General features: G+C 39.2%; 1 protein-coding gene across 7 annotated transcripts in view; it reads right to left on the reverse strand.

The window, feature by feature from the left end:
* kif21a (kinesin family member 21A) overlaps positions 1-16537 on the reverse strand; it is a 55773-nt gene that overhangs the window by 15144 nt on the left and 24092 nt on the right. The window contains exons 6-28 of one of the 7 annotated variants that reach the window (XM_086299515.1): positions 16328-16498; positions 15872-15987; positions 14937-15132; positions 14630-14819; positions 14428-14494; positions 13363-13566; positions 12714-12788; positions 11795-11882; positions 11573-11687; positions 8979-9167; positions 8129-8328; positions 7547-7654; positions 7376-7444; positions 7085-7230; positions 6161-6305; positions 5618-5812; positions 4761-4862; positions 3721-3886; positions 3056-3076; positions 2299-2356; positions 1897-1951; positions 1610-1809; positions 859-972 (exon numbers count right to left, since the gene is read on the reverse strand). In XM_086299515.1, the coding sequence (XP_086155641.1) occupies positions 859-972; positions 1610-1809; positions 1897-1951; positions 2299-2356; positions 3056-3076; positions 3721-3886; positions 4761-4862; positions 5618-5812; positions 6161-6305; positions 7085-7230; positions 7376-7444; positions 7547-7654; positions 8129-8328; positions 8979-9167; positions 11573-11687; positions 11795-11882; positions 12714-12788; positions 13363-13566; positions 14428-14494; positions 14630-14819; positions 14937-15132; positions 15872-15987; positions 16328-16498 (2990 nt within the window). Of the gene's footprint in view, positions 1-858; positions 985-1609; positions 1810-1896; positions 1952-2298; positions 2357-3055; positions 3077-3720; positions 3887-4760; positions 4863-5617; positions 5813-6160; positions 6306-7084; positions 7231-7375; positions 7445-7546; positions 7655-8128; positions 8329-8978; positions 9168-11572; positions 11688-11794; positions 11883-12713; positions 12789-13362; positions 13567-14427; positions 14495-14629; positions 14820-14936; positions 15133-15871; positions 15988-16327; positions 16499-16537 lie in introns of all 7 variants that reach the window. The other 6 variants (XM_086299514.1, XM_086299516.1, XM_086299517.1 and 3 more) reach the window with 6 other exon arrangements.

Here is a 16537-nt window from a genome sequence, read left to right on the forward strand (position 1 = left end):
CGACGGCCAGCATTGTTTGTCCTTAACCGACCACTGTATCTAGGATTAGGTGCTTAAAATTGGGAAGGGTAAGAATAGAATTCAGTTGACTGCAATCTACTGACATCTAGTCATGAGCTTTTATACACTACCTTTAAACAGTAACCCTCAAAACCACTGCAATCAAGACTCTTGGGTATAATTACAGATACTGACATAATGCTCACATGTAATAATTATGATTCCTAAATAGTTAATGCAATTGTTATTTTTCATTACTTTTACAAACCACTTAGATTTAATCTGCAAGTCTGTACTACAAATACATCTTGACCACTTTCACAGCACTAATATTTTTGAAGTTGCTCATATTCTAAAACAGGACGACAGGCAATGAAGAAGAATTCTTAAGATATAATCAAAAACTGCTGTCAGTATTTTTCAGTTGATGCACAGCCAGTTTTATAATAACTGTTTGCTCACTGTTCAATCTTTCTATTTGAATCTTACGCTGGAAAACTTACTGGTGAGATAAAGAAAAGTAAAGAGAGCGATTTCTGAACAGGACATCAGGAACAAGCGAATCAATTAGCAAGCAAACAATGAATTTGATCCCAAACTATCAAAAATACAGTAATCACCAGCTTTCAACATTAGAGCTCAGAGAAGATACGTGTTATTTAAGTTGGGAAAAAATTACTTCAAATGAAGCATAGAGCTTGGCATGTGACGGTCATCAAACAAGATGCAGAGCATTATGTAGGTGACACCACATGCTTTTCCAAACCAGGAAACCAGAAGGAGGAGTATTAGTAGGGTCAAAGTGAAGTAGTTTTGTCTTTAAGCTCTGTAGCCAGGATGATGGCATCAAGCTCTTACTGTTTAATGTCCTTGACCTTTGCCCTTTCAGCCGCTGCTTGTGCCTTGTCATAGGTCTTCCTGCGCGAGAGCGGGGAAGGCTCAGGAGCTCGCTTTTCCACGCCTAGCAGATTTCTGGAGCCAGAACTGAATGTTCAGTTTTACCGATTTATCCACAAACAACACAGATAATATAACAAAAAAAAGATTTTTAAAACAAATGGAAATGAAACCAATACAAAATAATGGCAACAATGACGAGATGAGCATGCAGTACACACAGAAATACAGTTACCTGATGTTACAGTTCCAAAACAGTGATGGTTCTTCGTCAAGCTCATGTTTAACAATGAGTGCAGTGTGTGCTGCACATCCACAAATATAATTCTAACTGTATCATTTTTGATGGATTATTATCAGCTAAGGTTTATTCTTACATAAAGCAACTGGCTCCATTTTAAAGCACTGCTTGTCACGAGACATTTAATGCAGCCTGGTTAGTATTTCTTTTATTAGTGTGCAACTGACCTGGAATGAGGAACGGCAAGGGAGACTTTTGCAGGGCACAGTAATAATCAAGCAATACAAAATATTTGCTCGTCTCTACATGCTTTTCTCAAATAGATTCATCAATTGCTGTAAGGTATAGCAAAATGTGAAGGTGCTTGTAAACAATATATAACCAAATAAAGCAAAGAAGCGCAGCAACAACATGCAGGAAAAAGAGAAGGAGGAATGAATCTGTTAGTAAGAGTGCAGGGCCTGAACTTACATGCTGCCCATTTTAGAGGAAAAGCCAGGGGAGAGAGCTGCGTAGTCCCTGACTGAGCCTGACAAGTCCATGTCTCCGCCCGCATCGGGTGTTTCAGCTAACGGCAACATCGGACTAGAAAAGTCGACAGTAGGTGCATCAGGGGCAGAGTCACTGTTAGCGTAGAGCAACTCCATCTGAGTGGTCGTCCTCCTGCGAGCCTGTACAGCACAGATAAGTGAACAATTAAAAATACAGAAATGGTTTTAGGATAAGGCATCAAACATGTGCAACAAACTCTACAATACCTTATTTCTTGTTTTGGTCTCTCCACAAAGTTTCATGAAATCTGTAGCCAGAGTGCTGGAGGAAATACAGACAAGTTTTTTAATGCAAACACTCATTATAGAATGTGCTTGGACTACACTGCTCCTCTCTGCTTTACTGCTTTGCAGTATAATTAAACAATACTTCTCATAATTAACAAGTTAATTATAAGAATAGTATAAACATTAATGTGAACATAAAAGACAAAATGCAATTTCATTAAAAGATACAATAAAACATCATATGTATATAATGCAATAATATAACAATTCATGAACTACTGAAGCAACTTAACATAAATGTGACAAAATATGCCACAAGATAATATTTTAAATCTACAAATACATTGTTATAGTACTTTTTAAGCACTATAACAGACTTACTTTCCCTCTGCAGAGGGGCTCTGGGCAGATTCGTCACTGCTGCTATCGTCCCCGTTTTCTGTCAGATGAGATCCGTGAACAGAGAATATTAGATGGAGTGATTTAGCTGAGATGACTGGTCAGCTAAAATGGTTCTTAGTAAGTATACTTTGCTAGAGACTTAACTTAACTTTTAACCTTTGCAATTTTGATTTCTTTTGTATAACATGTAGAAAAATGAACAGATGAAGCAGATGAGGGGTGATGTCAGCACAGCGCCATGCTGTTTAATTGATAAACCTGGCCCTCGCCGAGCTCATTAATACCAGATGGCTCAAAAACAGATGAGGTTCAAAGTCAGAGAGAGGTCATATTGGGAAGGGAGCTGATATGAATGTAAAAGAACCAACATGAGATAACAGGGTGGACGAGTGCAAGAAATCATTAGTCTGCTGGTCCTGATGGGTCAGCTGACCTACAAGGTCTAACAGAGCAAAATATCCACGTTATATGGTTCCTGTAGAAGAGTCTGGGGTTAGCAGGTGCTAAAACATGGAGGCTGTAGCACATGTGAGCTGCAAGGAGGAGGGGGAGGACAGAGGGTAGGAGGAGTGTATCCAGATAAGGAGAGGGGAAAGCTTCAGCCAACACATGGAGGGGAGCCTGGTTGCACTGCACCTCATGCACCTGTTTATGTTATGTTCAGTTAGTTCTCAAAGTGCAAAGGGAAGGAACCATGCATTCATAACCGATTAGAGTCCAATAGGGTTTCACTTACCAGGCGGGATGTTACCTAGCTCTGTAAACACATAAGAAAACAAAAAAAGGGAAAAGAAAAGATGGGGGAACAGAAAAAGGCAACGCACAAATCAAAAACCATCCCCCAAAATTCGAAATAAATAAATAAATAAATCGATAAAAAAAGATATAAAAATAAAATAAAATGCACCAACTGTCAGAGCATCCTACCGAACAGAGGCTGGCAAATTCAATATCAAAACAAAAAGAAGTAATCAGCTTTAATTACAAGCATGTAAATAGAAACAGTATTATACTAATGTGATCGTATATACTTGTGTACACAGCACCAAAATGTAACCATGGAATTAACTGTCGGTTGTACAACAGGGACGCCAGCTTCTATTCGGCAGAAGGCAACAAGCAATATCACCTCAAAAGGCCCAATCATGCAACTGACCAGTTACCCAGTGCACCTCCTGACAGCAAAATCATTTCTAACAAGAGTATGAAAGCAACATTTATGCTGCTAAATTTAAACACGTACACTCAGGGAGAGAAATAGATCTAAAACATCCCAGAATTAAATTCTAATCTCAGCTTTGCCTAGCATGATATCAGTGACACTTTCAGTGGGTGGGCAGGGCCTGGTCCAAACTGGATACGTTTTTATTTTATTGTATCTTTTCATTTTTTTTATTCTACCTTGCAAAGCATTCCCCAGCAGCGCGTCCAGCTCTGGGTTAAACTCTGCCTTCTCCTTCAGCATGTGAAAGAGCAGCTGGTTCTGTGTGGCGCTGGTAATTTCAGTCTGCTTCAATCTGCCCTCCATCACCTTCACCTGAGACTCCCTCTGAGCTGCCTGCAGGCCCTGAAGAGGTCAGACCACAGTGTCAGGCCATTTCATCTGCATTTCATTTCATTTTTTGGTTAGAGTTGGAAGTTTCTGAGTTAATGCATGGAACAGATGCTACAACTTAATATCGTGCACATATGCAAATGAGCTTGCATGTCATATTGCTGATACTTGGGCTGTATGACTACTGTACAGCAGTGGCAATTTTTATCAGTTATTAATAAAAAAATTATCCAAGTTGAATTCTGGTTAAATAAAAGATCAACAGTGAAGGAACAACAAACAACAACAACATGAGATGTTGTCTCAGATCTTCTTCCCTTTCACTCTCCGTCCCTTCCCCCCGTCTTGCAACCATGGGGAGCAGGGCTTTCAGCTGCTCTGCTCCATGACTCTGGAATTCCCTACCTCCTGATTTAAGAAACATCTCTTCCTTCTCTCTCTTTAAGTCCAAACTCAAAACCCACTTGTACAAAATAGCTTATCCCACATAACCTTTCCACTCTCCTATTTTTATTTGTTTATGTCTTATGCTTTTATGATTCTGTAAACTTCTTGCTTTTATGTTGCTTTTATTCTACTGTGTACAGCGACCTTGAGTGTTTTGAAAGGCGCATTTCAAATAAAATGTATAATTATTATTATTATTATCATCTTCTCCCCCTGGTCGCTTACAACCCACCTACAGTCAACTGGTGTCCTACAGTTTCTGTTACTATACAACTGCATTTCTTTCTACATACAGAGGTTTCTACTATTTTGCACATAAAAGACACGTAAGCTAAATAACATCTATGTATAATCATGTTTGTTGTATGTTATTCATAAGGAGAGGAAATGGTGATGTTTTCACTGAACAGGTGTGATTTCTCTTTCTGAAGGAGGGTACCTTGTTAATTGCCATTGACATGAAGTGATCAAGGAGAAAACGAGCCTCTGTCAGTGTACAAGAACCAATCACAGCAGAGACGTCCACAGAATCACCCTCCTCCTGGGAGAAAGAAAAAGTAACATTTGAAGACCATAGTTAACAGAAATGAAATTTAATTTCCAACCTTGTTAACATGCCCATATGTTGTTTATTATGTGCTACAACGCATATTTTTAGCAAAATAATCAGAGAAAGCCAACTTTTTCTCTTGGAACTGGAGTCCACGGTACTTCAGGCACTGTGTTTGTGCTATGAAGTTGTTGTTACAGTTTCAGTATTGACTCTCTCATAGTTTTCCTGACAGTAAAAATGTGTATGGGCTCTCCTGAGTTAGAGTGAAACACCCTTTATACAGCTTAAAAAAGAAGAAATACAAAAGAAGAAACTATTTTAAATCAAAGATATATTCTTTCAAATTTACTCTTCAGTCAGCAAGTGCTAAGAACGCTGAATTTCAGCTGATTGTGACATAATGAAGGTCATTCACGTTCCACAGTCTATCCATTTCTTTTATATAGATGGTATCTGGCGACCTCCCCTCTGCCCAAGTTTTGACACCTCACTATATAATCAACAAAGATGCAATTTGACGACCAGTTTGAACAGTTTCCAGGTTTTTCCCGAGGGTCGTCCTATTAATCTGTATAGGCAGAGATCACCATCACTAACTGCTGAGTCACACCCGGTCGTTTTATTCTGGAAGCAGGCCTGAAAACATCTCAGTTCAGGAAAAAAAGGCTTAAAACAAGCTAAACAACCCGTCTGAGGTTTTCAATATCTGGCTGCCAATTTCCAGAATCAGCAGGCTCTCTCACCTTGGTTTCCTCCATCTGCATGATGTTGGCCTGACAATCTGCAATACTGTCATTAATATAATCAATGTTGGCTGTCAATGCTTCCACTTCCTCATTGATGGGAAGAACAGTCTTCTCTGCCTCTGGCCCCTCTCTGAGCAGCCGGTCCCTCTTCCTGAGGACCTTCTCCTTGCGCTTGGTGAGCTCCTCCCTTTGCTGTGTGTTAAAAATGAAACAAATTCTTATATATTTTCAATCACTGAGTCATTTCTGAATATGGGAAAAGTCACAGACGATGATTAAATTAACCTAAAGCAATGACATGTTCTTTGAAGCTCATTGATAAGGAAACACACAAGGATGCAGAGCAATATTAAATGAAACAACTGTTTTTGCTGCATTACGCTTAACAACAGCCACAAGGTCATAGATTTTAAAATTTCCCTACTGAAGATAAAAGAACAATTTAATGTCTTCCAGGCGTCTAGCAAGATATCTTTTAGGTCTTTCTCCTGATCTGCTAACATTCAAAATCTATACAACTGTCCTGCTTTAGGTTTTTACCTTGAGAAGGCGGTTCATGTCGGTTTCCATGTTAGAGATGGTCATCCTCTGCATGATGACATCAGAGATACGCCGCTCCAGGGACTGCCATTTGTTGCGAGCCATTCTGGTGCTGTAAACACTTCCTGTGCGCCTGTAAGAAGACCTGTACATGCAGCATCACTCATCAGTAAACTGTCCGATTAATACAGCCACTTATTTAACACCTAAATGTACAAATCCAGGGAGAATGTAGAAAGTGATTAAGAAACCCTCCATCGACAACAACTCAAATGTTCACATTGTGTGCATTTTAAAGTGGATTTGGACTTTTAGCTTAACATAATTTAGGATTAGTGAAGTGTTTCAACTATTTATCCTTTTAGGATATTTAATTAGTACACATTTTAAGAATTTATTAAATATATAGATTTTTTTATTCATTCTGACAGCTAAAAGTTTTACATAATAGCCATCCGTGTGTTAATACTTTAAACTACTAACCGTATGTTTTACCTAATAACATTCATCTGTTTATCTTTCATTTCATGCGGTCAGCTTATACTTGTAACCGTTTATCCATACTTTTATCCACCAATTCAACTCTAAAGCTATACTGTTAATAAGAATTTCAACTGCTAGCCACAGTTTTGCCTAGATCTTTGGGCAGCACGGTCGTGCCATCCAGGGACATTTTTGAAGTTTAAAGTCTTGTTTAGATTAGATGATCTTTCCCTGCAGCAATCTCCTGGGGTACTAATCACAGATGCAAATAACTGAAGAAGAGATTTAGGTTTCATTTTATGAAATGAGGCAGGTAGGGTGTTCACTGTTTCCTGAAAATTTCTGCAATGTGTACATCTCAGAACCTTCCTTCCAGCCAGCCTCTTTAAAAAAGTAAAAAATTATGCACTCAAGCAAACATTTGCGTGCACACAGACTCACCAAGTGCCATTGGGAGCACTGTTGCTGGAGGAGTACATGCGTCCAGAGGGGGGTCTGTGTGAGGAGTCCTGGACTGGTTCTGGAAGATTGACCTTTCGGATCACCTTACCCGAGGTAGGCCTGACCTGCCTCCTCAGAGCTGTCACCTGACACACAGAGCTTACTTGTCACACCAAAAAATGTGTAAACACAACATATACCGGACATATGCTTGCATCTACAGTCTCACAAGTACAATTAAAAAAGTTCAATCTGCTTCCTCTGTCAGAAATATTTTTTGATGCCTCTCACCTCCTCAGTCTTCCTCCTCAGAATAAGTTCCTGCTGTCTTTTCTGAGCTTCCAATAACTTCAGCTGATGCTGAGGAGGAAACATGAATATAGTATCATCAAAGAAAGTAATGAAACTCGTGGCACAGACCGTGATATAACTGCAGAAGTTTATAAACTGACTGTTACTAACCTCCTGCTTGCGCTGGTCCTTCTTCAAAGAAGCTATTTCTCGGTTTCTGCGAGACTCGTTCATCCTGTTCTTCTCCTGTTGCTCCTTCATCTGCTTCATAAGACGGACCTGGATAGATCATATTAAACAATATTGGGCTTAGTAACAGCACACATGTAAACTAGAGAGCCCGCATCTCCAGTTTACACGAGTGTCATATCTGGTACAGTTATATACAACAACAACAACAACAATCTTTATTTATAGAGCACATTTAAAAGCCAAGGGCATGCCAAAGTGCTTTACATAAAAGAATAAAACAATAAAACAATTAACACTATAACATCAGAGTCATATAAGTGTGGAATTATGTTCACAGGTAAAAACCACTAATAAGAGTAAACTATAGCACATAGCTATAGCAAAGTAAAGCTGTACCATCAACACAGTGATAGAGAACATAGACAACGCAAGACAAACAGAAAAATTAATAGAATAACTCACTGCAAACAAGGCCAGGATTTAACTGGTAGAAAAAGCAAGTTCAAACAGATATGTTTTAAGCCGTGATTTAAAAGATTGAAATATCTCCTTAGTCCATACCTTAGTCCTCTTCATTTCTGCCACATCCATCTGAAGCTTCTTCAGCTGTTTCTCGTACTGTGATTGGTTCTTGAGTAGGCGGGCATGCTCCTTCTGGGCCGACTGGAGCTTTTGAAGCTCCTTGTTCATGATGCTCAGCTTCTTCTCATATTCAGCCTTGATTTTGCGAGCCTTATCCTCTGTACCAGTTTCTACTGAACCTGAAAATATTCAGAAAAAATATAATACTATAACATTTTTTAAATCCAACACTGCTGTGGGACATGCTCCCCCAGCTGTGTGTGCCTGGCTATCTGCAGGTGGACTAACTGAAATCTCAACATTAGGCTACTAAAAATAAAAATTAATTAATTAAAAATACAAAACAGATTTTGTTTCGTGGAAACCTACCTGGAGAAAGTGTTCGTGAACAGAATCACACTTTAACTTTGCAGACAACATGCTTTACACACAGTTGGTCAACTAGTGTGTGTGTGTGTGTGTGTGCGCGCGTGTGCGCGCGTGTGCTTTTTAACAAAACTAATAAGTCTGGCTTTAAAATCCATACTTTTAAAATCCGTCTCAGACAAACGTTGATGTATTAACTGTCCCCATCTGCCAGCACACGTTCATAAACAGGTTTTTCATTACTAAAGAAAAACAAAGGCTCAGATCAAATAAGTATATACTTTCTGTTTGAGATTGAAATAAGATGATCAGAGGCAGAGATATGATGAACCAAACCCACAAGTGCCTCCTGGTGGATGATTTTATCCAAACTGTCAGAGCACATGTAAATAAATTATGTCACACACTGCAGTGCTCTCCCCTCTGACTGATATGTGACCTCCCACTTCCCTCGCCGTCTTACTCATGTTTTGGAGGACGCGGTCTCTCTCCAGCTGGGTGTCTCGGATCTTGCACTGCAGCATCATCAGCTTCTGTTCGTACTGCTGTTTCAGTGTGTGTAGACGCCGCTGGCTGTTCTCCAGTTCATCAATCAGCTTCTGCTTGATGGCAATCTCACAGGTGATGTTGGCCAGATCTGCCTGGTAATTCTCTGTGAGACACCGACGAGCTGATTAAGTATCGACATCCACAGGTACAGGCATAAATCTCAAGCAGTTCTTGTATATTGTTGTTAGAAGATCCATTTAAATAATCTTGGATTACACATAGTCAGGTTTCATTTGTTTAGTCCCAAGTTCAACTTGAAAACTGAAAAGAAGTGAAAGAAAATTAATTTGTACTACTCCATATTTTATCTTAGAAAAGGTGTTTTTGCCCACCTGAAAACATGAAATGCTAAACCTAAAAAAGTTTTAGGCAGAGCCTAAAGACCATCACAAGCAATTACATCAAATTATGTTTTTGTAAACCAGTTTTGTTAATTGAGTAATTGGGTCTTAATTTATGTAAGCAGACATTTTTGTTTTGCTCACTGCCTTTCATGCATATACCCCTCAAAGTCTGGGAGTGAGTATATGCATGAAGGGCAGTATATTCTATAATGAGCCATGTAAAACCCAGAAAAACAGGACGTAACCAGGAGTTTGTACTTGAATTTTTACACTGTCTAATATTACAATTTGTATCTGTTTGGAAGCCTAAAAACAAAAAATGCTCCTTACAAGAAGCACTGTGAGCACAAACCCCCACCAAGGCAGTTCATTGTCTGCACAATGTTTACTTTTAAGGGAATAGCATTGTATTTTCTTTATATTCAATTTGGTTTGTTCTTTTTAAACATAGGTTAAAAAGTTTGCAGCTGTTTTTACTGCACTACAAAGTGCAGCCTTTTTAAAATGGTATTTGTCCTGTTGAAGCTCACTTTAATAAACCTGACATAATTCTCAGTACAATTTTTCATTTACATGGATTCATTGACTTGGAAATACTTTCTTCAACTTGAAAGAAAAGCAGATGTGTAATGTAAAAGTGAGGTCAGAGGTCAAATGTGACATGATATTTGGATACAAACTATAACGCGAGATTTAGAATTCCCATATGTTCTTCCCAATATTCCTTTATGTTGTCAATACAAACAATGACAGTATGAAAGAGTTTTACACAGCTCTATGTAGCATTATTATCACTATGATTTTAAAATAAATGATTGACCTTGAAAGAGAGGTCAGAGGTCAAATGTGGCATGATATTTTAAATCTTTATACGGTACATTTTGTATGTTCACAATACAGATCACGCCTGTAAAAACACACTTTGTAAGGCCAACAAATCATTAAGCTGACTTAGGGCTGTTCGATATAACGATATATATCGGATGACGATATAAAAACGTCTATCGTTTCATTTTACACTATCGTTTGTTCCGTGGTGTCGCAAAATAAACTGTTCACGGCAATATTTTTTCATCGTTGTGATGGTCACTGTGGTGGCTTTATTAATTTCTTAAAGTTCTCTCTTTCTCTTATATTTAATATAACCACACTACAGACGGACAAGCGCCTGTTTTTATGCGTTGTGGTTGGCAACAACGATGGTAACAGCATCGCGTGTCTGCTTGTTTATGTTTCACATAAACCTTTCACAATAAAGCTCAAGATCCTGTTGAGACTTTTCAAAATAAACGGAATCACATGAAAGAGCAGATTATTTACGGATGAGAATTAAAAAAGAGCCGCCAGGTGGTAAAAAATAAACCTTAGACTCAAACATTAGAACAGGCTTTTCCCCGCAGCACGCCGTGTAATAAATACTCACAAAGAAAACGGCGGCCTTTACAACTTATGTCTAAAAATGTATAGTTTCATGCATCTGTTAAAACACTGGAGTCCAGCTACATGACGCGCAGCTGGAAACACTTCCTGCAAGACGAGCTGCCTGAGATTCACAGACTTTACAGAAAATTTTACATTTTTGTGATTTGTATCGTTATCGGGATGATAGAATTCTTATATTGGGATATAAGATTTTGGTCATATCGCACAGCCCTAAGCTGACTTTAAAGACCTTGGTGGATGTAAGGCAAGTTTCAGTGGATAGTTAACATGACCCTACTCTATCCCAACAAAGTTTGATCAAAATTCATTCAAAACCTTGAGCTACTGTGTGTATAGGCACGTGCAAATGCCACCAAAAACGTCACTTTCTTGGTAAAGGTAATAAGCACCTCAATGAGAATGAACAGAATGAGAGAAAATTCTCAGGTCACTCAGAAGAAAACTATCACATGAACAGTGGGTTCTCAAAGGTTTAATGATTTAGATGGCCGGCCTATGAGTGAGGGTCACAAGTATAAAGAGAACTTCAAACACATTTAAACAGGGTTCATAACATGTCTGTTTTCAGTTGCTAATGTACTGAATTTAAACGAGATCTCGTGTAACCAGCTGGCTCAAAATCTTCCATCTGAATGGGGGGAAAAAGGGGGTCGAAGCTTACAAGTGACACTTTAAAGACAGTTTCATTAAATCAATAAAAAGAAAAATTCATGCAGGATACCTTTTTCATCTGACTCTGAGTCAGAGTCATCAGAGCTCTCCTCTACATCCATCTCTTCCTCCTCCTCTTCTTCCTCTTCCTCTCCCTCCTCATGGTCACTGCCATCCTGGACCTCCTACAGCATAAAACAAATACCTTTTTATTTCAAAGTACTAGTTAGTACACTGTATATACGAGGTTGATTATATAAATAATGGAGGAACATAATGAAGTCCGTCATACCATTTCCGTGTCCTCACTGGCCCTCTCTGTCATTTCCTTCTCTGTACCCTTTTCTTGCTCATTGTCAGGAACTTCTTCTTTGTTGACGCTGAAAGATTTAAAAGACGTTGTAATCAGTTTTCCATTTGTAATGTAAGAAGAGAACTTGGAAGCTTTTTCTGCAGGAAGTGGATTGCACGTTAATCTGCTGGCAATAAAGAAACGTTCATTTTCTGGATAAACGCAGTAGTAAGTAACATATCTGTGCATGGCATCTTTAACATCAGGGAAAACACTGTCTTTTTGGCAAAGAAGCTTTTTGACTGGTTTCACCACAATGCAAGGTTTAGTTTCCAATGACTCGATTGCTGCAGACACTCGTCTCTGTGAGAAAACATAAACAAGTCTTACACAGTGAGACTTAGATAAGACCACAAAATATAAGTTGGGATTGCTCCAATTTTATAAGCTTGATTGTGCAAAAGACAGTATTTTTAAACAAAAGAAGGGAGGCATCTCATCAGGCTGGTCAAAACTGGCAAAGTAAAGAAGCATGGAAGGAAAATGCAGTACGAAAAATAAATGTTTTAACCAAATCCATGAAGCAGATCTGTTGGATAAATATTTTATCCAAACTCGGGGGGCTAGCAATGCTAAGGTAGCATTTCACACAAAAAACACCCGGGTAAAGTGATCAAAAAGAAAATAAAAGATTAATACAGATTTTTTGTCATCCAGCCTTAGATTGTTTGAAAATAGGAGATTAAAGCTTATTAAGTGGCAAAACTGTGTTTCAGGGAGGTGATGTGCTTTGACAGTAGTATGTTTCACGTCAGAGCAGGGAAATACCTGCCCAAACATAAACAATAAAATTAAAATAAAGTGCTGAATTATGGGGAAGCATGGGAATGGCAACAGGAGGGTGGAAGCTCTGACAAACCTGGCATCCTCAACCTCTTCCACCACCACCTCCTCCCTTTCCTCCCTCTCTCTCTCCTCCAACAGCAGCTGGAGTCTTCAGGGAGGGTCAAAGGGTCAAACGAGAGAAGGAAGCAAGAGATGAACAAAGGAAGAATGGAGGGAAGACTGGTCAGAGGAAGCTCTGCACTGAAAACCACACCTTTAATCCACCTTTCAGCCCCCAAAGTGCCCCCGGGGCAGCTCTGAGTTAAAAAAATAAAATAAAACCTGAGCCTGCGATCAATCTGCTGTGTTTGCTTGCACTGAAATTTACAGTGCAGCGACAGTACAGCACTACCAGAGAACTAACGACTGAAAACATAAAGCTGATGTGTTTATGTGTATAAATGAAGTCAAATGTTTATAAATTATTCAATAAGTTATTTGTGGCTTTTAAGTGTCCTCGTTCCAATATACAAAGACGAACCTTTGAAACAAGTCAAACTGACCTCTGGGTAAAGCAATCATGCCTTTGGAAAATTATGAATGGTTTAGGATAAATAAAAATGCCATTCCAGTATGAAACTCACTCAAATATATGCACGACTGTAGTAAAACATTCAACAGAGCCAATCCTCAAAACCATTTAAAAACAACAAGAACTTCGCTCTGTTCACTGTCACAGTTACCTTTTCTTCTTCTTCTTTTCTCGTTTCTTCAGTTTCTCCAGATCTTTCTTAGCGAGTTCGATAATGTCAGCAGTCTCCTTCTCGGGGGCCAGAAGAGTGGAGGAAAAGGAGCTGGACCCTCCAAAGAACGACTGACGGTTGGAGGCACGGGACAGATTCTTCCTCAAATTCTCACTGACAGCCTCGCTCTCCAGGAGTTTTGCCCTGAGGATAGCATCAAGACACCGACAGATTGTAATACAGAGCCTTCACTGTGTCTCTAGATTTGGTCCCTCACAAATGAATTTCATCTGTAATATAAATGTGTTTAAAGGCTTAAAACAAGGCTTGTGTTTAACACTGTAGATATTCAACCCCACTGTGGTGCCCCCTAAAGAGAGCAGCCGAAATAACAATGTTCAGTCTCATTGCCAATTATGAAAGTCCACTAAAACACTTCATATTTCATATAATCAGGTTGAATCTTTTTAAACAGGTTGTTTAAAGAAGTATTTTTATCGCCATTTAAATCAATGAACAGAATGATTTTATTACAACTGTGTGCACCGTTTGTGCACTGCTGCAGTTTCAGACAACATTGCTTTCCCCTCTGAAGATACCGTGTCACCAGTGTGGCTAATTCTATTTTTTCCAGCCTACTATTTATAACATCGTTACAAAATATTTCAATAAAAAGTTCTCTTCTCCCGTGCTAATTTCATCTCTACCTTTTCATTTTATCCGTGTCTACTGTATTTTAGTATTTAGTCTAAATGTTTGAACCATCCCAAGTCTGTTTTTGTTGCAGAAAAAGAATTGACGGTTTAGTTTCATCCAGACTGAGATCAGAAAAAGCTCTGGAGTTTGGTCCGCACTGAGATCCTGGGAAGGTTTCACAGGTGTTATATTGACTGGGATCAAAAGTCCAGACCAAAACACTTGAACTGTGATCTCACATGTCATCAAACATTTCAGGGTAGTGACTGTTAAAAGAATGAGGTAGTCTTAATGTTTATGAGTACAGGAGGCGAAAACATACAGGAAAAGGTCAAAAATGAACAAGGGAATAAATCGGAATTCGTTTACCGAAGGTCTTCAATCTCTTTAATGTAACTCTGAATCATGTTTCCAATTTCCTCTGTGCCTCCTTCACCTGTAAGAGAAACATGATAAGAGTAATGAAGGGAAAAAAGGCACATCATGCATTAACTCTGACTAGAGCGGCACAATATAAAAACAAAAACCCAACAACTCTCTGCTTAAACTAATTCATAAGTTTGATGCATACCTGCACGGGCGAGGGTCTGGTTGGCCTGGTCACTGAGCAGCTGGGTGAGTCGTGCCCGCTGGGCATCGATGGTCTCCTGCATGGCCTTCACCCTCACCCTCAGGTTGCTGTTCTCTGTCTGCAGCATGGAGTTTTCGTGGAACATGTCACTCAAGCTTTCCACACCGTCCTCACCCACCAAACGTTTACCCTGCAGGGGGGGCAAAAACAATATAGTTTAATTTTTTTGACATGCCACGTGGGTTTTTTCTCCTTCCATTTTACATAAGGCTCATCCCTGTCCTTTAAATTCCTCCCGTCTTCTCACCGTCTTGTACTCCATGAGCTCCATCTGCAGTCGAGCTATTTCCGTCCTCAGAGCGCTGATCTGCTGGCTGGCCTTGTCCTGGTTCACCATCACCTTGTTCTTGATGTTCCGCGCTCTGTTCGCGTACTTTAATGTGTTCAAAGTTTCCATGAAGTCACGGTCAGATGGACTGATGCATGCAATCATCACTGTTTGGCTGAGAAAGAAGAAAGTGACATTTCATAATTTATTTTCACACATGATCTCCACACAGTATTGGAATTATGACACTGTGGGACACTGCACCTAGTAGTTATTTCTTACATTAACATAAGAGATAAAATGTTTGAGATGTTCTCACTAATGGAAATTGTTTGGTGAGGTCAGAGAAGGAAATTATGCAGAAAAATCTAGTGTGTGGGTATCCACACCCAGGCATCTCCCACAGTTAACAGTTTTGTATCCATCTAATTAGCTGGGGTGGGTTTTTTTCCATTTTGACTTTTCATCTTCAATTTAGTTTTAGTTAGTTTCCATGGTGGATTATCTTGTTTTAGTTTAGTTTTTATTTGTTTCAGTGTTAGTTTTTAGTGGCTTTAATCATTATTGCATGCACACGTTCATCACTGACTCAGGCAAGCTCTAAGAATTTTTTTTCCAAACTAACAAACACTAAAACTAATGATATTTTCTCTATATCTTTATTTTTATTTCCAAGTTCTCAAAATTGTTCCAGGTAGTTTCAATTCTTTTAAACAAGTCTAGCTTTTATTTTAATTGCTTTTCCCCCACATCTACTTTTAGTTCAGTTTTAATTAAATATACTGTAACAGCACTGGTTCTCATCATCTTATACTGTTGTTTGATGATATTCGGTTGAAATCGTTGCCGTATCAGAAACAAATCAAGACAAAATGTTTTTATGAGGAAAAAGCTCAAATCTGTGGTCCTCTGACCTGTTTCCTCCTAATGAGTCCTGCAGGAGTCGGGTGAGTTTGGAGTCTCTGTAAGGCACATGTGAGGCCCGCTTGCTCCGGTCACCCAGAGCACTGATTACATTCCCCAGGGCGAGCTGGTCAAAAAGACAGGAGACAAAGGGAGACAGGATGTCATAGAGAGGCAACAATTTGCTATCAGTCCATTTGTAGAGTTACAGTTAACACTTTTAGCACTACTTTTTTTTAGTTGCGATTTGGGTGGCCACATCCCAGAAACAGCATGTTTGTGTGGAACAACGTGGGATCCCTGGTCACTCTAACTGTGCTGACTTTGTTCAGCTGGAAATACTTCATAATTCATTCATTTTTGAATTTAAGTATATTTGTAAAGTCTGCCACCAGATGGCAGTATATCATTAGACTTTGAAGTCTTTGCTGCCTCACAAATCCTGGTGCAAGAACAGGCAGACTCACCAGTCCACAGTTAATGGAGATGCCCTCTTTGGCTCGATCACCCGTCGCTCCGGTTCTTTTCAGCCGCTCCGAACCGGCCAAGTCCACAAAGTGAAACTTGGCCGTCAGTGTCTCATACTCGTCCATCTCAGAGTTACCGTTGGTGACTCGATTATCAGTGTCATTTTCTTGCTGTGTAAAAATCATGCATGTAAATGCACTCAGTGACAG

The sequence above is a fragment of the Aulonocara sp. 'chitande type north' Nkhata Bay genome, linkage group LG7, assembly GCF_057382095.1.
Source record: "Aulonocara sp. 'chitande type north' Nkhata Bay isolate Kocher_YH1m ecotype deep benthic linkage group LG7, A_spYH_male_GT1.1, whole genome shotgun sequence".
In the NCBI taxonomy this organism is placed as follows: domain Eukaryota; kingdom Metazoa; phylum Chordata; class Actinopteri; order Cichliformes; family Cichlidae; genus Aulonocara; species Aulonocara sp. 'chitande type north' Nkhata Bay.